This window comes from Pecten maximus, chromosome 7 (assembly GCF_902652985.1).
Source record: "Pecten maximus chromosome 7, xPecMax1.1, whole genome shotgun sequence".
Classification (NCBI taxonomy): domain Eukaryota; kingdom Metazoa; phylum Mollusca; class Bivalvia; order Pectinida; family Pectinidae; genus Pecten; species Pecten maximus.
Genome location: NC_047021.1, coordinates 9678555 through 9702245, shown reverse-complemented (window position 1 = coordinate 9702245; position 23691 = coordinate 9678555). Strand labels below are relative to the sequence as shown.

General features: G+C 35.6%; 1 protein-coding gene across 3 annotated transcripts; it reads left to right on the top strand.

The window, feature by feature from the left end:
- LOC117331545 (serine/threonine-protein kinase 3-like) lies at window positions 1–23485 on the top strand. Of its 3 annotated transcripts, none has more exons than XM_033890296.1 (14): window positions 1–192; window positions 2202–2462; window positions 3752–3852; window positions 5150–5246; window positions 9415–9522; window positions 10915–11034; window positions 11983–12936; window positions 13548–13611; window positions 13910–13968; window positions 14621–14763; window positions 15131–15213; window positions 15427–15487; window positions 18422–18506; window positions 19257–23485. In XM_033890296.1, exons 1-14 carry the CDS (start codon window positions 97–99, stop codon window positions 19356–19358), a joined length of 2334 nt encoding a protein of 777 aa, XP_033746187.1. In that variant the 5' UTR covers window positions 1–96; the 3' UTR covers window positions 19359–23485. The 3 variants fall into 3 exon arrangements, with proteins under 3 accessions (XP_033746187.1, XP_033746188.1, XP_033746186.1); XM_033890297.1 differs by having other exon boundaries at window positions 13542–13611; window positions 14669–14763; XM_033890295.1 differs by having other exon boundaries at window positions 13542–13611.
- The last annotated feature ends 206 nt before the right edge of the window (window positions 23486–23691 follow it).

Here is a 23691-nt window from a genome sequence, read left to right as displayed (position 1 = left end):
AATGTGAGGTGTCATTTCGACTTCGATAACAAAAAAACAAAAGGGGCTCCAGGCGGTTTTTCTTTTATACAACCTTCCGGGTTAATATGGAGGAAAATGGATGACCAATGTGCAATCCAATATGAAAGATCACTGGGGAAAGGAGCGTATGGATCTGTATTTCTCATCAGGAACGAACTTAACGATGAACGGGTACTGTAACAATCAGTCAGAAATATATTTATAAGATCTAGTCATGTCATATATAGGCTAAAATTATAATGTTAAATATAGACCTGTACATGCAGAATCTAGATATTTAAACAGCAGATAATGGTGTAAATCAAGTCTCCGCTCTGCCCACTTTTTATATTACTCATTGTTAAATAGATACATAACAGTTATAAAGTACCAAAAAGAAAAAAAACTCATTATTTGAAAATATAAATATCAGGCCTTTATTTAAGGGATATTCCGCACAAGTTGCAAATGTTCTACCTAGAGTGTTCTGTACCTTTAAGAACAATTTTTGGTGACATTTGAATCCTAAAAGTTATAAATTCATTTTTGTCATGATCTGCAGCCTCAAAATATTTTTACTGAGGTCAAAAGTAAAATTAGTTGGAATACATGCAACAATATGTACCTCCTGTCAATTTATAATTAGACCAACTAAATATAGAGGATTGGGCACCCGAAACTAAAAGTTTGATCACTGTCAGTGACACTGGATGACAGTTTTTATGCAGCAAGTGTACGTGTGTGTGTTGTACACTGTTCACTTGTTGTCTGCTTGGATCACAATTTCATTGCTGATTTTATATTAATGGACACAAATGTTTCATACTGTTTTGATAATACAATTAAGCAAAACTGTTATGATGCAATCAGGATCATGTTGACATTAGTAATTTGATCTAGCTAGATCTGTAAGAATTTCCACAAATTAAATAACATATCTTTGTTAATTTAGATAGTAAATTGAGGTTTATGGTTGCCATAAGAGCATAAGTGAGTCTTTTTGCTTTTTTGTCCTAAAAAAACAACAACAAAAAATCAAATGAAATCCTAAATTATGTGGATTATCCATTTGAAAAAATCATTAAAGAAAAACTCTTACTTATGATTATTAAAAGTGCATGCATGTAACCATATGTTTGAAATATTAATATAAACCCAAATATAAAACAAAATTATGAGTTAAGTCCTACTTTTTCTCATAGCATGGTGGCCGCAGTGTGCTGTCTACAAACATGAATGGGGGTGATTATATATGAGATTATGATTATATATAAATAATATTTAAATTTCAAAACCATCCTTGGCCTACACAGCAAATTAACTTAAAAAGTTAACAGTATTCTAATTGGTTCATATATTGCTATGTTATCATGATCAATATACTGTTTCATTATAATTATCTACAGTTTTCGTAATTTTGTGACATTTATTTATATTTCACAGTTTCTTGTTCAATCCAAACTTGCAAACTTGCTTTTATAATTATGCGCATCAAATTTTATGGGAGTACTGTACTATGGTATGAAACTTGGTAGGCTTTATAATCATGATATGTTGTTGTTTCCCCAAAAAATAATTTTGATTCAATGATATTTGCAAAAGATATATCCCTGCGTTTATTTCAGTATTTTATTTCTGTCCATCAATTTCCTACATTTTTCAACCGATCTCTTTGAAACTTGGATTATGTACATCATGATCCTGGTACGAAGTCGTGTTTCCCTGGAAAAGGATGTATGGCATTCAATGAACATATATTTTTCCACCCTGCAGCACACTTTTTGTTACTGTAGATTTTAAAAAAATTATCACTCAATAAACCTTTTTGATACTTGAAAAAAAAAAAATAGTCCATCAGAAAGAGCAGCATTAATATATAGTTTTAAGGTATTAGTTTGCCAAAATAGGTTTATACAAATTATTTTGTCAAATATACGTTTATTTTTCTGCAGGTTAAAATTTTGAACTCCCACAGAGAAATTTTACAGTTGGAATATGACAACTTCTATACCTGCATACCTATTTGAAAAAATAAAACTAACATCTTTTCCACCTCCTACAGCAGTAAAAATGTCCAAGCGTAGCAACACCTGCACACATACCTATGAGATCTGTTGTTATTGTAGAAGAAAATCAGTGTACATGCATATTTATTTATGTTACACATACATGATCACATATTGATAATATAATTTTTTCAGTATGCACTGAAAAGGATAGACTTCCAAGGTAATGAAGAAGAATGTGTACAAGCAAGAAGGGAGGCAGAGATTTTATCCAAACTGAATCATGTGAACGTTCTCAAGTACATTGAGTCTTTTGAAGATGAGGATACACTCAACATTGTTACGGAGTTTTGTGAAGGGGGAGACTTGGAGGACTACTTACGAGAAAGGAAGGGGAGACAACTTGCAGAACAACACATCATTTTGTGGATTCACCAGGTTATATCTGGGCTACAGGTCTGTGTTTTAATTGATTTGAGGACAATTATTGTACTGGTTAGTCAGTTTCTGAAAGGAGTGTTATTTGGCTCTCTCTAAAACCTTTTTTTTCTTTTTTTTTCTTTTTTTAATAACTTCATTATTATATATAAAACACTGAAAGGAAGCTAATTAAAAGCATTTACCAATACAATTCCTAATAAATGGAGAGGAGGGTGATGGGGGGCATACATAGTGTTAACCATGTCCATGGTGTTATATCTGTTCTGTCTCGACTAGATGTGTACATTGGGCTCTATATACCGCTCTGAATCAATGATGTATCTCTAGATCTCTTGACAACCCTCAATATAACACTATGATGTCATAACAACAGTCCTACACCTAAATACATTCTGGTGGTTGTCAGTCAAGGCTGAAAGGCCAAGGTCACATTCGACCCCTTCTGGATAGGACACAATGTGCTATCTTGTTCCAAATCATTGTTTAAAAATACCCTTATTTTATAATGATAACATCAAGTTCGTTGCATAGGAGCAAGCTTAAGGGCATTCATGTCTTACGTAGCTGACATTTTCTAGTTTTCACAAAGTCATTGCTGAAGGAAATCAGTATTGAAAACCTTATAGGAGATAATAATTTTGTTCTTGTGTACATATGTATATTATCAAATATGCTTGACCACATGGGAGATGAGTCTTTGACTCAATATGTAATTAAGTTTGAATAATTATATAAAGATTATCAGTATTATTATCATCATTGTTGTTCTTCAGACAGTTGAGCTCTATATGTAGATACATGTGTACACATGGGGAAATGTTTTGAATTTAGATGTGTTTCTGTGATACTTATGCAGATTGAACGACCAATATACAGTCTCATCTCTAATTTACATGTTAAATGACTGGTGTATGTTACAGTAATATTTCCTTGTCAGATCTAGCTATTCTCATTTTGTTTATCATTACATAATTTAACAGTGAAAAAGTTTCAAATGCAATGTAACTAAAGATGAAAATGATGAATGACTGAAAATGCTAAAAAAAAAATAAAAAATAAAAATGATTTCCCTGCTTGAAATTTAGGTTAATTAGGATTGTGAAATTAAAGGAACTAGTGTAGGAGTATAATCTGGCAATTGAAACAAACACAAACTTAAACAAATTGTGAAACAATATTCTCAGATTAGAAAGGTGACATACATACCTGGTACATATTTATGTTTCACTTATGTTTTTACAATGTTTGATGTCAATTATTTATACAATTATATATACATGTATATGGTATGTTTTTCATTACAGTACATTCATGAGAAAAAAATTTTGCACAGAGATTTAAAGACCAAAAATCTGTTCTTGACAGAATGTCTGAATATCAAAGTTGGAGATTTGGGTATTGCAAAGTGAGTATAAAAACCTCATAGATTTACATTTTAGATAAACATGTGAATGGAAATTATTAAGATGTACGTGTATTCATGAATAGCAATCGAATACATATAATTCAACATAATAAGCACACATACATGCTCTGCTATTATTATAATCAATGCAGAGTTGTGGTTGATATATCTTTACCAAGGTGGTATTTATCTTTGCCAAGGCGTGATTTATCTTAGCTGAGGAGGTATTTATCATAATTAAAGGCTGTATTCATCTTAGCCGAGGAGGTATTTATCTTTGCAGAGGTGGTACTCATATTTACAAAGGTGGTATTTATCTTTACCAGGGCAGTATTTATCTTTACTGAGGCAGTATTTATCTTTACCGAGGCGGTATTTATCTTTACTGAGGTGGTATTTATCTTTATGGAGGTGGTATTTATCTTTACTGAGGTGGTATTTATCTTTATGGAGGTGGTATTTATCTTTACTGAGGTGGTATTTATCTTTACAGAGGCGGTATTTATCTTTACTAAGGTGGTATTTATCTTTACAGAGGTGGTATTTATCTTTACCGAGGCAGTATTTATCTTTACCAGGGCTGTATTTATCTTAACCGGGGCAGTATATATCTTTACTGAGGTGGTATTTATCTTTACTGAGATGGTATTTATGTTTGCCACGGCAGTATTTATCTTACCTGAGACAATATATATCATAACCAAGTCTGTATTTGCTGAGGCAGGATATATGTTTGTCGAGGTAGAATTTATATTCATGCAGCCCTGGCCTTGTATGCATGCATGAAGGTATACCTCCGCTATACAACTCTAGCTACTTGTCATGCTAAATGAAGTAGATTTTGAGTCCCCCACCAGAAACTGGTTTTGGTAACATACTCTGTAAAAGTTTATTTGGCCTGTATCTCCTATATTATCAGTCATTGGAATCTTATACGTCCATCTTGGTGCAGGAGTGTCATGTACCAAAAGTAGGTCACTGTGACCTTTATTATGACTTGATTATAACCTACATCAAAGAACAGAACTGTTTAGCTCTGATCTTCTGCACAACTTGTAACTTGAACTACTTGAATTGGGGCATAGATAAACTTGCATTGAATTTCTGATATCATCTACTAAAATAAGTGGTATTCCTGAATTCGTATGGTAGGTCTGTCGAATTAAATTCATAATCTGTGCATTCTTGGCATATCATTTCAGATTAGGTGGGGGAATGCTGGATTGTCTTATTGATATATGTATCTACCTGCAGTTGCAGACTAACTGATATTTACACATCATTTTTCTGACTTCAGAGTTTTGGAAGGTGAGGCAGCAAAGGCAATGACATTTGTGGGAACTCTGACCTATATGAGTCCTGAGCAGTTCCAGCATCAACCATACAACCACAAGGTATGAACAGTTAAACCATACAACCACAAGGTATGAACAGTTAAACCATACAACCACAAGGTATGAACAGTTAAACCATACAACCACAAGGTATGAACAGTTAAACCATACAACCACAAGGTATGAACAGTTAAACCATACAACCACAAGGTATGAACAGTTAAACCATATAACCACAAGGTATGAACAGTTAAACCATACAACCACAAGGTATGAACAGTTCATCTTAAACCATACAACCACAAGGTATGAACAGTTCATCTTAAACCATACAACCACAAGGTATGAACAGTTCATCTTAAACCATACAACCATGAGGTATGAACAGTTCGTCTTAAACCATACAGCCATGATGTATAAACAGTTTGTCTTAAACCATACAGCCATGAGGTATAAACAGTTCATCTTAAACCATACAACCACAAGGTATGAACAGTTAATCTTAAACCATACAGCCATGATGTATGAACATTCATCTTAAACCATACAGCCATGAGGTATGAACAGTTAATCTTAAACTATTCAACCATGATGTATGAACAGTTAAACCATACAACCACAATGTATGAACAGTTTATCTTAAACCATACAACCACAAGGTATGAACAGTTAAACCATACAACCACAAGGTATGAACATTTAAACCATACAACCATGAGGTATGGACAGTTAAACCATACAACCACAAGGTATGAACAGTTAAACCATACAACCACAAGGTATGAACAGTTAAACCATACAACCATGAGGTATGAACAGTTCATCTTAAACCATACAACCACAAGGTATGAACAGTTAAACCATACAACCATGAGGTATGATCAGTTAAACCATACAACCACAAGGTATGAACAGTTTATCTTAAACCATACAACCATGATGTATGAACAGTTCATCTTAAACCATATAACCACAAGGTATGAACAGTTAAACCATACAACCATGAGGTATGAACAGTTAAACCATACAACCATGAGGTATGAACAGTTAAACCATACAACCACAAGGTATGAACAGTTTATCTTAAACCATACAACCACAAGGTATGAACAGTTCATCTTAAACCATACAACCACAAGGTATGAACAGTTAAACCATACAACCACAAGGTATGAACAGTTTATCTTAAACCATACAACCATGATGTATGAACAGTTTATCTTAAACCATACAACCATGAGGTATGAACAGTTCGTCTTAAACCATACAACCATGAAGTATGAACAGTTCGTCTTAAACCATACAACCATGAGGTATGAACAGTTCATCTTAAACCATACAACCACAAGGTATGAACAGTTCATCTTAAACCATACAACCACAAGGTATGAACAGTTTATCTTAAACCATACAACCACAAGGTATGAACAGTTCATCTTAAACCATACAACCACAAGGTATGAACAGTTCATCTTAAACCATACAACCACAAGGTATGAACAGTTAAACCATACAACCACAAGGTATGAACAGTTTATCTTAAACCATACAACCATGATGTATGAACAGTTTATCTTAAACCATACAACCATGAGGTATGAACAGTTCGTCTTAAACCATACAACCATGAAGTATGAACAGTTCGTCTTAAAACATACAACCATGAGGTATGAACAGTTCATCTTAAACCATACAACCACAAGGTATGAACAGTTCATCTTAAACCATACAACCACAAGGTATGAACAGTTCATCTTAAACCATACAACCACAAGGTATGAACAGTTTATCTTAAACCAAACAGCCATGAGGTATGAACAGTTAAACCATATAACCATGAGGTATGAACAGTTAAACCATACAACCACAAGGTATGAACAGTTAAACCATACAACCACAATGGTAATGAACAGTTATTAAACCATACAACCCATGAGTATGAACAGTTCATTAAACCATACAACCACAAGGTATGAAACAGTTAAACCATACAACACATGAGGTATGAACAGTTTAATCTTAAACCATACAACCACATGAGGTATGAACAGTTCATCTAACCATACAACCACAAGGTATGAACCGTTAAACCATACAACCATGGCATGAACCGGTTATCTTAAACCATACAACCACAAGGTATGAACAGTTAAACCATACAACCACAAGGTATGAACAGTTAAACCATACAACCACGAGGTATGAACAGTTAAACCATACAACCATGAGGTATGAACAGTTAAACCATACAACCACAAGGTATGAACAGTTAAACCATACAACCATGAGGTATGAACAGTTAAACCATACAACTATGAGGTATGAACAGTTAAACCATACAACCATGAGGTATGAACAGTTAAACCATACAACCATGGCATGAACAGTTAAACCATACAACTATGAGGTATGAACAGTTAAACCATACAACCGTGAGGTATGGACAGTTCAACCATACAACCATGACATATGAACAGTTAAACCATACAACCATGAGGTATGAACAGTTAAACCATACAACTATGAGGTATGAACAGTTTAACCATACAACCACAAGGTATGAACAGTTAAACCATACAACCATGGCATGAACAGTTAAACCATACAACCATGAGGTATGAACAGTTAAACCATACAACCATGGCATGAACAGTTAAACCATACAACCATGAGGTATGAACAGTTAAACCATACAACTATGAGGTATGAACAGTTAAACCATACAACCACAAGGTATGAACAGTTAAACCATACAACCATGAGGTATGAACAGTTAAACCATACAACTATGAGGTATGAACAGTTAAACCATACAACCATGAGGTATGAACAGTTAAACCATACAACCATGGCATGAACAGTTAAACCATACAACTATGAGGTATGAACAGTTAAACCATACAACCGTGAGGTATGGACAGTTCAACCATACAACCATGACATATGAACAGTTAAACCATACAACCATGAGGTATGAACAGTTCATCTTAAACCATACAAGTACAAAGTTTGAACAGTTAAACCATACAACCATGACATATGAACAGTTAAACCATACAACCATGAGGCTTGAACAGTTAAACCATATAACCATGAGGTATGAACAGTTAAACCATACAACCACAAGGTATGAACAGTTCATCTTAAACCATACAAGTACAAAGTTTGAACAGTTAAACCATACAACCATGAGGTATGAACAGTTAAACCATACAACCATGACAAATGAACAGTTAAACCATACAACCATGACATATGAACAGTTAAACCATACAACCATGAGGCTTGAACAGTTAAACCATATAACCATGAGGTATGAACAGTTAAACCATACAACCACAAGGTATGAACAGTTCATCTTAAACCATACAAGTACAAAGTTTGAACAGTTAAACCATACAACCATGAGGTATGAACAGTTAAACCATACAACCATGACAAATGAACAGTTAAACCATACAACCATGACATATGAACAGTTAAACCATACAACCATGAGGTTTGAACAGTTAAACCATGCAACCATGAGGTATGAACAGTTAAACCATACAACCATGAGGTTTGAACAGTTAAACCATACAACCATGAGGTTTGAACAGTTAAACCATACAACCATGACATATGAACAGTTAAACCATACAACCACAAGGTATGAACAGTTCATCTTAAACCATACAAGTACAAAGTTTGAACAGTTAAACCATACAACCATGAGGTATGAACAGTTAAACCATACAACCATGAGGTATGAACAGTTAAACCATACAACCGTGAGGTATGAACAGTTAAACCATACAACCATGACATATGAACAGTTAAACCATACAACCATGAGGTTTGAACAGTTAAACCATGCAACCATGAGGTATGAACAGTTAAACCATACAACCATGAGGTTTGAACAGTTAAACCACACAACCATGAGGTTTGAACAGTTAAACCATACATCCATGACATATGAACAGTTAAACCATACAACCACAAGGTATGAACAGTTCATCTTAAACCATACAAGTACAAAGTTTGAACAGTTAAACCATACAACCATGAGGTATGAACAGTTAAACCATACAACCATGAGGTTTGAACAGTTAAACCATACAACCATGAGGTTTGAACAGTTAAACCATACAACCATGAGGTATGAATAATATAACTTAAACAAGGCAACAATGAGGTTTTGCCAACTTACAAAATACAGACTGATATATACTGCTTCCTGTTTCAGGCTGACATATGGAGTTTCGGATGCTGTGCTTATGAGATGACCGCAATGCGCAGAGCCTTCAATAAACCTGCATTGTTTCATAATGTACAAGATATTCAGAATGGAAAGGTGAGTTCAGTTATTACTGATAAGTTGTATATATATATATTATACGTACATAAATCTGCAATCTTGCATTATATCTAATAACAGCAATGAATGTCCTATATATAGGCTTTTGTATGTATTTTATTGTATGTATATCTGTTGTATGTTTAATTGCATTTTGTTGTATGTTTAAGAAATTGAACTGCATCCTTTTGATATTATCGATGATACAATATATATATATATGAGACATTTTATTCAAAACCTATCATGATGCAAGGTAGTGCATCTTAGTGAATCTGTTTCAAAGGAATTGTGTTGTGAGAAACAACAATATTAAAAATACACATTTTGATCCTAAATGTTTAACTAATTTGCCCACCGTGAGTCGTCTGTCAGTAAATAATTTACACTCAACCATCATTATGATTTCTTCAAAAGTAATGGAAAGATATGTCTTAAAATTCATAATGTATGGCCCCTTAAGTTTCTAGTGGAGCCCATTCAATTTTGAGTTTGAGTAATAAAAGAAAATGCCCAACAGATCTAGATGGCAATCTAGGATTTTGACAGTTGAAGTTTCTTATCACCATTTCTTTAGAAGTAAAAGAAGGATTTTTCTAAAAATTAATGTTGACATGTTGATATATTGCAATTTTGAAAGTGAATGGGAAAACAAAATGAGCAACAGGCAGCCATATTGGATTGAAATACTTGAAATTTGTTATTGCTATTGATATTTCATGTTGGAATCATGATGTCTGTTCCTGTCTATATAGTTGAAGTTTGTTATCTCCCTTTTCTCAGAAAATTCCTGTCTGCTCTGTCCCAGATTTCATATTATAGTTCGCCTAGTTTGGTATTTTTACTTGTGCATGCTCAATTTTAGACTAATCCGGAAAAATGGATTTTAACTGTTCAGATAAAAACATTATGTTTTTACCATTTCGCTATTTCTCAGAAAGTCTCTCTTAAAATTATCTTTCTCGGATTTAATATGTTAGTGGTGGACGCCAAGATCTCTGGGATGTTTTGTTTCATTATTTTGTATTTCATCTTTCTCATTGTTTTCATATGATTTAAGTTGCATTTTAAATAGACTTTTCATGAAGAACAGTCTTTTTGTGGGAATTATGTTTCCATGATTACTAGTCTAGTTCTTGATGGTGATATATATATAATGCCATTCGGAAATCATTCAAGAATTAAAATTCTGCATTATCCATTTGCATAGTAACTCTAAAGATGGTTTCATAGAAAAAAATGGCAAATAAATTCTGATGTTGAATGTTGCTGAGTAAATAAAGAAGGACATATTATTTAATCAGTCTCTCAGCACTAAATGGTTATCCAGAGGAATCAGATGTTTAGTTTTTGCAGGTTCTGTTTTGAAATAACATGTTTTTTAAACAGTTGCCAGAGTTTCCAAGTGGCTATACTTCATCATTGGAAGAGCTAGTGTTCTCTATGATGAGGACTGATCCAAAACAGCGCCCCAGTGCCAGCAAGTTGTTAAAGGACAGATTACTACAGGTACACAACTCAGTGTGTTATTGACTGAATACAGGTACACAACTCAGTGTGTTATTGACTGAATACAGGTACATAACTCAGTGTGTTATTGACTGCCTACAGGTACACAACTCAGTGTGTTATTGACTGAATACAGGTACATAACTCAGTGTGTTATTGACTGCCTACAGGTACACAACTCAGTGTGTTATTGACTGAATACAGGTACACAACTCAGTGTGTTATTGACTGAATGGAATAACATTAAAAATCACCTACAGGTACACAACTCAGTGTGTTATTGACTGAATACAGGTACACAACTCAGTGTGTTATTGACTGAATACAGGTACATAACTCAGTGTGTTATTGACTGCCTACAGGTACACAACTCAGTGTGTTATTGACTGAATGGAATAACATTAAAAATCACCTACAGATACACAACTCAGTGTGTTATTGACTGCCTACAGGTACACAACTCAGTGTGTTATTGACTGAATGGAATAACATTAAAAATCACCTACAGATACACAACTCAGTTTGTTATTGACTGAATACAGGTACACAACTCAGTGTGTTATTGACTGACTACAGGTACACAACTCAGTGTGTTATTGACTGAATGGAATAACATTAAAAATCACCTACAGATACACAACTCAGTGTGTTATTGACTGAATACAGGTACACCACTCAGTTTGTTATTGACTGAATTAATTGTATAACATTTAAAATCTCCCACAGGTACATCAGACTCTTAAGTATTACTTAATGGTGATAAATTAATTTAAAAGTTGAAAATTAATTTATATATTAAAATAACCTAAATACAGTAACTGTTATATAATTATACATAGTCCAAATGATTAAAGATAACTTAGCACTAGAATATGAATTTATTTTTTAATTGTGAAAAATTGATTTTAACATATCATTTGTTTATTTTCTGTTTAACTCTGGCTTAAGGATGCTACAAGTTGGAAGATACAAGATGTGGTGGTTTTGTCTGAAATGGAGACAAAAGGAAAACCAAATAAATCAGCGAGATTACGGCGGAGGAAGGGAGTCGCTCAAGGAAAATATGCCAAACCTGAAATTCGAATGTCAATGTCTTGGAAAGATGTAAAGATGGAGATTGACAAGCATGAACAGGAGATGCTCAGTAATGTTATAGATAAACTAGCTCAGGTCACACTGAGAAACAATGCCAGTGAATGTGATGATGATACAATGAGAGTAAATGAAAGTGAGGAAAATGATGGAACTATGAGGGTCAATCGGACTGGTACCAGTGATTACGACAACACAATGAAAGTCATTCAAAGAGATACAGGTGGTTACGATGATACAATGAGAGTCAATCGGACATATACAGGTGATTACGATGATACAATGAGAGTCAATCGGACATATACAGGTGATTACGACGATACAATGAGAGTCAAACAGACATATACAGGTGATAACAATGATACAATGAGAGTCAATGATACTGGTACTTGGGGTTATGATGAAACCCTGCAAGAAAATGAAAGTAATGATTATGGAGATACGTTTGTTACAGCACGCTCAGGAAATGACACAATGAAAACTTATTTAAGTGATGACACTGAGGAATATTATGATGCATCACAAAGTTTAACATCCGCTGTAGCGACAGAATTGGAAACTCTTTTACATACAAGTCCTGAATCTTTATCCTCACTGAAAATAAACATGGTGTCGAAGGATTCACTAGAATCACAGGGACCTGGTGGCAATACTTTGAAAGGTGTAGAAGACAAAGTGTTAGCTAGTTTAGATGATACCATAGACTTCTCTAGAAATCCTATAGCAGCGGCCAGATCTGTTGTGGAAGGATTTAAGAGGAACCTTACTCCGTTTGATGGTGTTGATGAAACAGAGGCAGCACCAGTACAGGTATACCAATATTAATTTATACTTAATGAGGAGATCAATTATCACAAAGTCTGAGGTAAAAAAAGATGATTTTAGCATTCTTTAATTCCAGTGAGAAACACCGGTAAAGGTGATGTTGTTGTGATGTTTATGCGCTGTAGACAGCACATGTACTGGTGAGCTGGCATGGGTATCTCTTATTAAATAGATATGGCTGTATCATCATTACTAACAGTCTTATACTTGTTTCTTTATTGTTTTGCGGTTAGGTTCTGTGATATGTTGTGGCTATTTTTGTTATAATTTGTTAATCATACAGGTGTGGATAACTTATTGATATAATCATATACCTGTAGATTGTAGAACTAGACCTCAGTGATTATACTTCTCCGTATATATTGTATAAGTGGTCTAGCAAATGTATGACCATAACTTACAATACCACTATAGCAAATGTATGACCATTACTTACAATATTACCATCTATGGTATTAACTCTTAGAAGGCGATCCTTCACAATTGTTTTCTCATAATTATACAGTTGATATATCAGTGTTGTTACATGACAGTGTTCTGAGTGGTAAATGTTTTGAGGATCACCACACTGTTTACTTTCTAACATATAGACACAGACGACCAGTCCTGAGAGGGGTAAGAAGAAGAGAAAGAAAGCAGGTTTCCTGGCCAAGAAAGTTGGTAAGCTAGTCTAACTTATAATTATTATCCTTATATCCTGTTTCAGATTCAGGAGTGTATGACATTGATAATTGTCTCTGCCTGTCAATTGGTCCATCTGTCTGTTTGTATTCATTCACTGTCATCATTCTAGAGGTCGTTTATATGCAGATTTTTATTACATTTCACAAGATTGGTATAAAATTAATGTATTCAAATTTAACAAACTGTGGACAAGTTTCAGTATTACACAATCGTTGTATTTTGGTTGTGTTGGTTTTAGCCTGTTTTAATTGTATTTTCCCCATGTCATTGACAGAGAGGAAGAAAAGCGAGACAACCTCCCCTGTTGGTAGTTTGACGTTTTCAGACTTGGAGGTATGTACCATTTATTGTGTAGCAGTATGTACACTGACCTGTAAGATATTTTAGAAAATGTTCCAATTATTATGTTAAATCCAATCTCCTTGAATACTTCACTATGTCTTTTTATTGTCTCCCATTTTACTAATTGTTAAGTTGTCAATAATAATCACCTATTTAATAGTTATATTTTATGGTTAATTAATCACTTACTGTATAGCTAACCAAATGGACAAGGTATGTTCGTCTTTACCAATATATATACCCAATTATTTCAATCTCACAGGATTTAAGATACAAGGGCAAAATCAAGAAAGTCAGACAAGACACATGATTGTGTATAGACTATTTAATGAAAGCATGCTAAATGTTTTTATAATGTTAATCACTCTGCCATGAGGATGTTTTAGTGTTATTTGAGTTTTTTTGTGTTTGTAAATGTTGTTTTTATGAATGGAAATTCTTTAATTGTTAAAAAGTCACTTCATTGATAAAGATAACAGTCAAGCTTGTGAAATTTGAGGGTAAAAAATACAAATTCTGAAACACTTACCCGTGTAATGTGCATGAAATTCCACTTCGTGTTGTGATTTGCATGAAAATGGGTGGCTGATAATCCTGTGACCTTGAACCTAGAATTTTGTATATTTGATTTGGCCTTGGATAGAAATATACACCACCTGTTGACCTTGTGACCTTGTACACACATGCTCAGAAAGCCACGTACAAGAATGTCAAAGAAGGCGTTGACACCCCGGTACCTGATACAGTTCCAAAAGAGGAAGAGGAGGAGGAACCTGTCGTAATGAGGTCATTTGTTTTCCACTTCAATAACGTTTCAAAATTCTCATGTGAGAGGAAGTGAAGAAATGAAGGAATTTTTTTCACAATATATTACACTGTTGAGTGATGTGATCTACATTATATATCACCATTATATATATATCACCATTATATCATGGTATACATTACCATGTAAATGTTCTGCAAACTCAATGAACTGGATTTTTTCCCCACTTGTCAATGATATGTTGTTGAATAAACAAATAATAACATAATTATTAATCAGATTATCCATTCACTTGATTTCTTACTTATAAAGAAAATATTAGAAATTATTTTGTCTAATAATCATAATTGAAAATTATTAATCATTGTGCATAATATCTCTTTTCAGACCCAAGCGTGCACGTTCTCGTCGCTCCGGTTATGTTCCTTTTGATCGAAGAAAGACAACAGATTCCATCAGAGGCATTCTGGGTAAATGTTTCATTATTATTTACTCAAAGGAAGGATTGAATTTGTAACGATTGTATTATGTATAAACTGATGGATAGCTGAAATAATTATTGACATATAGCAGCAAAATTCTGGCGAGCTTGGATAGTATTAGAAAGCTCCTTATGATTGTAAAATATTATTTGGAGGATTTCAATTTCTGTTATTTTATGCCTGTATTTTTCTGTTCTCTAGCCATTATGAGTGTACCCGAGAATAAGGACATCTGTAATGACCCAGCTGCAATGCTTCGAGGGTAGGTAGTGAAATAAGAGGCTAGGCAGTGTGATAGGAGGTTTCTAGTTAATTAGATAGGAGGCTTCTAGTTAGTGAGATTGCAATGGACGATACTGTGGTTACAAGGGTGAGTAGTGGGACTACAGGGGAAGGTGGTGGATTACAGGGGTAGGTAGTGGAATTACAGGGGTAGGTAGTGGGACTACAGGGGAAGGTAGTGGGACTACAGGGGTAGGTAGTGGGACTACAGGGGTAGGTAGTGGGACTACAGGGGTAGGTGGTGGGACTACAGGGGTAGGTAGTGGAATTACAGGGGTAGGTAGTGGGACTACAGGGGTAGATAGTGGGATTACAGGGGTAGGTAGTGGGATTGTAGGGTGAGATAGTGGGATTACATGGGTAGGAAGTGGGATTACAGGGGTAGGTAGTGGGATTATGGAGGTAGGAAGTGGGATTACAGGGGTAGGTAGTGGAATTACAGCGATAGGTAGTGGGATTACAAGGGTAGGTAGTGGGATTATGGGGGTAGATAGTGGGATTACAGGGGTTGTTAATGGGATTACAGGGGTAGGTAGTGGGATTACAGGGGTAGGTAGTGGGATTACAGGGGTAGGTAGTGGAATTACAGCGATAGGTAGTGGGATTACGGGGGTAGATAGTGGGATTACAGGGGTAGATAGTGGGATCACAGGGGTAGATAGTGGGATCACAGGGGTAGGTAGTGGGATTACGGGGGTAGATAGTGGGATTACAGGGGAAGATAGTGGGATTACAGAGGTAGATAGTGGGATTACGGGGGTAGATAGTGGGATTACAGGGGTAGGTAGTGGGATCACAGGGGTAGATAGTGGGATTACAGAGGTAGATAGTGGGATTACGGGGGTAGATAGTGGGATTACAGGGGTAGATAGTGGGATTACAGAGGTAGATAGTGGGATTACGGGGGTAGATAGTGGGATTACAGGGGTAGGTAGTGGGATTACAGGGGTAGATAGTGGGATTACAGAGGTAGATAGTGGGATTACAGAGGGAGATAGTGGGATTACGGGGGTAGATAGTGGGATTACGGGGGTAGATAGTGGGATCACAGGGGTAGATAGTGGGATTACAGGGGTAGATAGTGGGATCACAGGGGTAGATAGTGGGATTACAGAGGTAGATAGTGGGATTACAGAGGTAGATAGTGGGATTACAGGGGTAGATAGTGGGATCACAGGGGTAGATAGTGGGATTACAGGGGTAGATAGTGGGATCACAGGGGTAGATAGTGGGATTGCAGGGGTAGGTAGTGGGATTATAGGGGTAGGTAGTGGGATTACAGGGGTAGATAGTGGGATTACAGGGGTAGATAGTGGGATTATAGGGGTAGGTAGTGGGATTACAGAGGTAGATAGTGGGATTACAGGGGTAGATAGTGTGATAACGGGTAGGTAGTGGGATTATGGGGGTAGATAGTGGGATTACGGGGGTAGATAGTGGGATTACAGGGGTAGATAGTGGGATCACAGGGGTAGATAGTGGGATCACAGGGGTAGATAGTGGGATTACAGAGGTAGATAGTGTGATAACGGGTAGGTAGTGGGATTACAGGGGTAGATAGTGGGATTGCAGGGGTAGGTAGTGGGATTATGGGGGTAGATAGTGTGATAACAGGGGTAGGTAGTGGGATTATAGGGGTAGGTAGTGGGATTACAGAGGTAGATAGTGTGATAACGGGTAGGTAGTGGGATTACAGGGGTAGATAGTGTGATAACAGAGGTAGGTAGTGGGATTACAGAGGTAGGTAGTGGGATTACAGAGGTAGATAGTGTGATAACGGGTAGGTAGTGGGATTATGGGGGTAGGTAGTGGGATTATAGGGGTAGGTAGTGGGATTATAGGGGTAGGTAGTGGGATTATAGGGGTAGGTAGTGTGATAACGGGTAGGTAGTGGGATTACAGGGGTAGATAGTGGGATTGCAGGGGTAGGTAGTGGGATTATAGGGGTAGGTAGTGGGATTATAGGGGTAGGTAGTGGGATTATAGGGGTAGGTAGTGGGATTACAGAGGTAGATAGTGTGATAACGGGTAGGTAGTGGGATTACAGGGGTAGATAGTGGGATTATAGGGGTAGGTAGTGGGATTACAGGGGTAGATAGTGGGATTATAGGGGTAGGTAGTGGGATTACAGGGGTAGATAGTGGGATTATAGGGGTAGGTAGTGGGATTACAGAGGTAGATAGTGGGATTACAGCGATAGGTAGTGGGATTACAGGGGTAGATAGTGGGATCACAGGGGTAGGTAGTGGAATTACAGCGATAGGTAGTGGGATTATGGGGGTAGATAGTGGGATTATGGGGGTAGATAGTGGGATTACAGGGGTTGTTAATGGGATTACAGGGGTAGGTAGTGGGATTACAGGGGTAGGTAGTGGGATTACAGGGGTAGGTAGTGGAATTACAGCGATAGGTAGTGGGATTATGGGGGTAGATAATGGGATTACAGGGGTAGATAGTGTGATAACGGGTAGGTAGTGTAATAACAGTGGTAGGTAGTGGGATTTCAAGGGTTGTTAGTGGGATTACGAGGGTCTTTAGTAGGATAACAAGGGTAGGTAGTGCGATAATTGGAGTTGTTAGTGAGATTGCGATGATCGGTAGCAAGATTACCATGGTATGTTGTGATAATGCGAGGGAAGGTAGTGAGATTTATAAAACCTCCATGTTAAATGAAGGTAAAATCATATAAATGAAAAGAAGGTTAAACAACTGATTTTGGTTGCTGATTACCATCATATTGACATTATTGATTTCACAATATATGATAAAAGGTTATGCAACAGATTCAGTATTCCTATATAAAGGTATATGAATGATAAATGCAAGTTTGGTCTTCATTTTCCTGTAAATTTATTATTACATATAACTATATACATATATAATTGTAATATTATTACCAATGACTTCTTTCTAGGGAAATCATAAATGACCTGGGAAAGGATGTTCTGGATAAGTGTTTAGATCTCATGTCAAGTATTCAGGATGACAACATTCTACAGGTAAAGACACTTGTGTGAGCTGCATTAGGGATTAATAGAATCTTTCACCCCTTTTGGGGTGATATAGGGGAAACTCAACCCGAGGGAGAGATTATTAAATTCCCAAACATGAAGCTTGCCGAGTGTTTTGGAACTAAGCAATCTTCCTCCGAGGGTTGAGATCCCGCTATTTCATCCCAAAAAAAGGTGAATGATTATTTTTCTCTTACCCTGTTTTCCAATCGTAGTGTGAACCAAATCCAAACGTATGTAAACAACAACACGTGGATGGCGGATGACAGTTGCGATAAGGCTGCAGCAGACACTTTACACCTTACAATTTTATTTCATACAAAATATAGTTCCGATAAGCTTGTCAAAAAGAACACCAAACACTCCGTTAACTCAGCTAATTAATACTTATTTTAATTTCGTTTGTGATAATACTGATATTTAACATTCAAACGTTGTGGGTCAGGTCATAGTGACATCACCCTATCGAGAACAAGAGCACGTTCAAAGAGCACTTGTAGCTTGTCTTTTCCCTAGGGTGAGATAAGAAAATCTCACCCCGGTAAAACTGCGGATATACCTGTCCATTCATGTTTCCACTTGTTCATGAGAGTTTGTCTTTCATCCTAGTTAGCTTAATTTTGATGTATTAATGGCAGTGCCCGAGTCTTACTAGTACATTCACAAGAGTCATGAGTAGATTCCATAAATTCAGTCTTAATAAAGAGTTAAATAATGATGATGGTTTGTATGTTGTAGGTGGTGTTACAAGATTTGATTGGCCCTAGGAAATACGAGGAATACAAAATGCATTTGTTCCTGCTGAGGATGTTTGAATTAAATTCCATAGCTTCATATTAATTCCTTGTGAACATTATTGTTTCTACAATCATCTGGAAAAAAGGCAATAGAATTGAATAAATACTCCAGGTATCGAAAACTTCCAATTTGGTTAAAATCATACCTTGATACGTGGCGGAGCGTAGTTTATGGAATGGGAGCACAGACCAAGATATGATTTTCATCAGATTGAGAAACCTTCCAAACTTGCTGTTGAAAGCAGAAACTTTGGACAAAGTTTTACCTGCATTTTATTTACTAAGTCAATGAGAAAGAACATACTTCTACAAAAACTACTTTTTATAATTTAAACAGCTAATGAAAACAGGGAGGGTCTGGTACTTTTAGAGGTTCTACTATAAAGAGGAAGGGGATCATTACATTGATAATTTTGGCTAGCTACAGCCTAGTTTATATAAGGCTTGAATTTATCACACAGATCTTCCTATTCTGAGTTGTGGATGTACTTTAGTGATTGATATAAACAAATGTCTTTGGGGGTATACTCCCACGAATTGCTCTGGAAGGCATGCGCTGGGCCTCCCGTATGCTGTTCAGTGAGGTAGTTACTAACTACTATAAGGAGACCCCGCCTCAAAATGACCCTAAATGTTCACGGGGCGATAAACCAGGCAAAGAAGCCAAATTGTTAATGCCTTTTTCAGAATTATTTTACTTGTGTGTTCCTATGCTTAGACCAACTTTTATAACATTTTTACTCCTGCTTGCCTGTTTATTGATGCCATTATATTTATGATAATGTTTTATTATAAAACACTGTTAAAAAAAGTGTTAACATTTTTGTCCAGATTGCGAAATGTTATTTAGGTTGTTTGACAATAATACAGAAAACAAATCATGTTCAAAACTAGCCATTTACTTTTATTAATGATCATAGAGTCAACTTTAACGGTCGTTGTACATATGGCTAATTGGCATATTTCTTGTATATTAATATTGCAAGTTGGTAGAAAATATAAGAAAAGAATATTTTTCAGTGGTTGTTAATTAGAGCAATGAATCTTATTGATTCACAAATTCCAGACCATTTCAGTCACATTTACCCAGATATCAATTTTACTGTGATATCAAAACATCCACAGATTGAGTTTCTAAAGATACTTATTTGAAGCTCTGTTGTTACAGAAGTGTTGGATTATATTGTAAATACGTATGTAATAGATGTGTTTAATAGTGGGATATATTTAATCACAAGAGTGTGACTGTACTGTGTATTTCGTGAACATAAATGGTTATTCAGGTCTTGACAACTAGTCCAAGGCTATAATCAAACAAAATCATCATGGTGTATTATTCAGTAGTTTACCATGAAACCGAATCCATATAAAGTCATTGATTACTGCAATATGTTAGTTTGATGGATTTTTAGTTAGGGATGGGTTAATGTATTAAACGCATTGCTGCTTTGGTTGTACTACCTTTGTTTTGGTGTGTCCTAGTTCCCTTCCTGCGCTGTCTTTGTTTTGGTGTGTCCTAGTTCCCTTCTTGCCCTGTCTTTGTTTTGGCGTGTCCTAGTTCCCTTCTTGTCCTGTCTTTGTTTTGGCGTGTCCTAGTTTCCCTTCTTGCCCTGTCTTTGTTTTGACGTGTCCTAGTTACATTCTTGCCCTGTCTTTGTTTTGGTGTGTCCTGTTGTCCTACCTTTGTTTCGGTTTTTGCTGGTTCCTTTTGCCCTACCTTTGTTTCAATGTTTCCTGGTTCCTGTTGTCCTACCTTTGTTTCAATGTTTCCTGGTTCCTTTTGCCCTTCCTTTGTTTTGGTGTGGTCTGATTCCTGTTGCCCTACTTTTGTTTCGGTGTGTCCTGATTCCGTTGTTGTTATTCCTAGACACAATAGGTGTCCTAGAGACCCACCCACATAGCCAATAAGACCATTCCACACACCTTAACGTGTGCCCGCGGTTAGGGGCGAAATATGAACAACTGTACAGCAGTGACATACTCTTGAGATATTTTAGATAGATACAGCCCATATTAACGACCGTAAAGTGATAGAGTAGAGTCTATGCTGTATACAATCCTAGTGTGTATTCCATTGGTTAAACGTTACTGTATATGTATTAGTTTAGTAATTGTCAATGAATTACACAAGAAATGGTGGTGGTGCTGACGCGAATGTTTTACATTAAAATTAGTTAACCAGATAGACAAATCCTGATTTCTAAGGTACACCAGATGTAACATGCCTAATCATGTCCGTTAGATTATTGTTGATCAGATTGCCTCAAACATTCCAGAATATTTAATTGGGAAAAAGAAAAATTCATTTACTCAGTTATATATAATGTGATTTTCTTATATAGATTAATTTATCGATGTATTAAACATTGACATATCGATGAATCATATTTAACTTGCAAATGAATAATGAATGTACATTTATTTGATTTGTAGTTATGATAACTGTAAATGTTGTTAACGTGTAAGTTTTCACGTATTGAATACGTGACAATGACAACGTGTAAATGTATTATGGATGTATTTGGCGCATTAGCAAATTATGGAAATATTATTAATATGTTTGTCGTAATGTATATTTGATGAAAAAATTGATGAAGCCTGTATAGATTAATTGCAATTTGTTTTCGAAAGCCTTATCTGCTTTTGGAGTATTAAGCATTGTGATACAATATGTGCTTTTAGAAGTTCTAGGTTGATCTCCAGTGATAAAGTTCAAGGATATTTAAATACATGTGAAACTAGTATAATTACAGTGTATATAGGAATGTCCGAGTGTTGTTAACTTGTTAAAGTGATTTTATATGTGTGGTTATATATCCCTTAATTATTTTTATATGGACTTACAACGTACCCTATTTTAAGTGTTATATAATTAGTTGAAGTATGATACCATTCATTAAATGCTCAAATTTACTGGATATGATTGTTACTGTATATGGGTGAACTCTGTCTTTATAAACACACATACATTTATTTTAAATGATGACTACAATGTGATGGACTGTGTTTGAGTCAAGTGACGCCTACTTCACTGCGAGAGATTCTCAGTCTTTGACCACGATTAAACAAAAGTAATACGGAAGAACTATTCATAATGCCCCAGGTCTAAAGAGGAATGTAATTAAGTCTAAATGGGCCGAGGTATTTCTTTCAATATTTTTCCTCAAGTGGCCCTTTATATGATTCGATAGTATTAGGTCAGAATACACGATTAGACCAATCATCCATCAATATTAAGTACGATATCGTTTCATACGTGCAGGGTAGATTACTGATGATAAATGGTTAGCGATAAACATAAACACTTATATTCAGAAAATAGTTTCCTTTTATATCTATGATTTTACATGTGTTGTGTGAAATATTTAAACCAATAAGTCATACAGGGATTCCTCTGTAACAGTGAAACAGACAATGCTATTTTCATTCCATACACTTGGTATAAAATAGACAAAGTTCCTTTTGCCATCAAATTTTCAGCTGTGTTTATATTATTTGCAAACAGTTGTCTTGACCTAAGATCGAGTAATTTCAGAAAATATAGCTGAGTAACGTAGAGGAATACTTTTGATATGATTATTGTCGTGTTTTTACATGTATCAGGACGCTGGTCTCAATGTCAAAAAATGAGAAATACTCTTGGGATTTGATCAGTTTGTTAGCATTGACGTTGTAGATCACATGAATTTGGTCTACATTTGGTCTACAACATTGATGTGCAGAATTACCCTTTGTCGATAAAAGTATTAAAAGCAATAACATTTCACATATTGTCTCATTAGTACAAAGACATTGTCCAGAAAAATAATTAAAAAAAAATTTATAACCTGACAATACTTCTTTCTTGTCACAGTATCCCAGAATGTGTTTCTTTGTTATTACAATATACCATTAAGTTGTCAGGATATTCAGTGCCTTCCCCTGTACAGTGTCCTATCATGGTTTCACGTATGAATTCTCCATTCATTCATATCAATTTACCATGCGATGATATATTTGTATGAATTCTGGCGTACTGATTGAAGTCAAATTTTAATGTAACAAATATTCTCCTTGTTTGCTTTCAGGAGGATCATCATTACATCGTACTTTTCAATATCGGGATAACGATGATAATGATGGCATTTTATACTAACTGGTTACATTCCAAATAAAAATATATTTATGTTAGCACTTGTTTACTTATTTTCTACCACATTCCACGAAGTAGTGTATCACGTCACTGAATTTGTTAAGTTCTTTTGTCCAATGTCAATAACGTGAAAGATCTGATAGAAAGCATGTTCAAGACCCCCTCCTAAAGGATGAAGAATCCAGATCACGACGTGGTTTCGCTCTTTACAAACACGCCCGTTAACAAAGGTCTTGGAGTCATT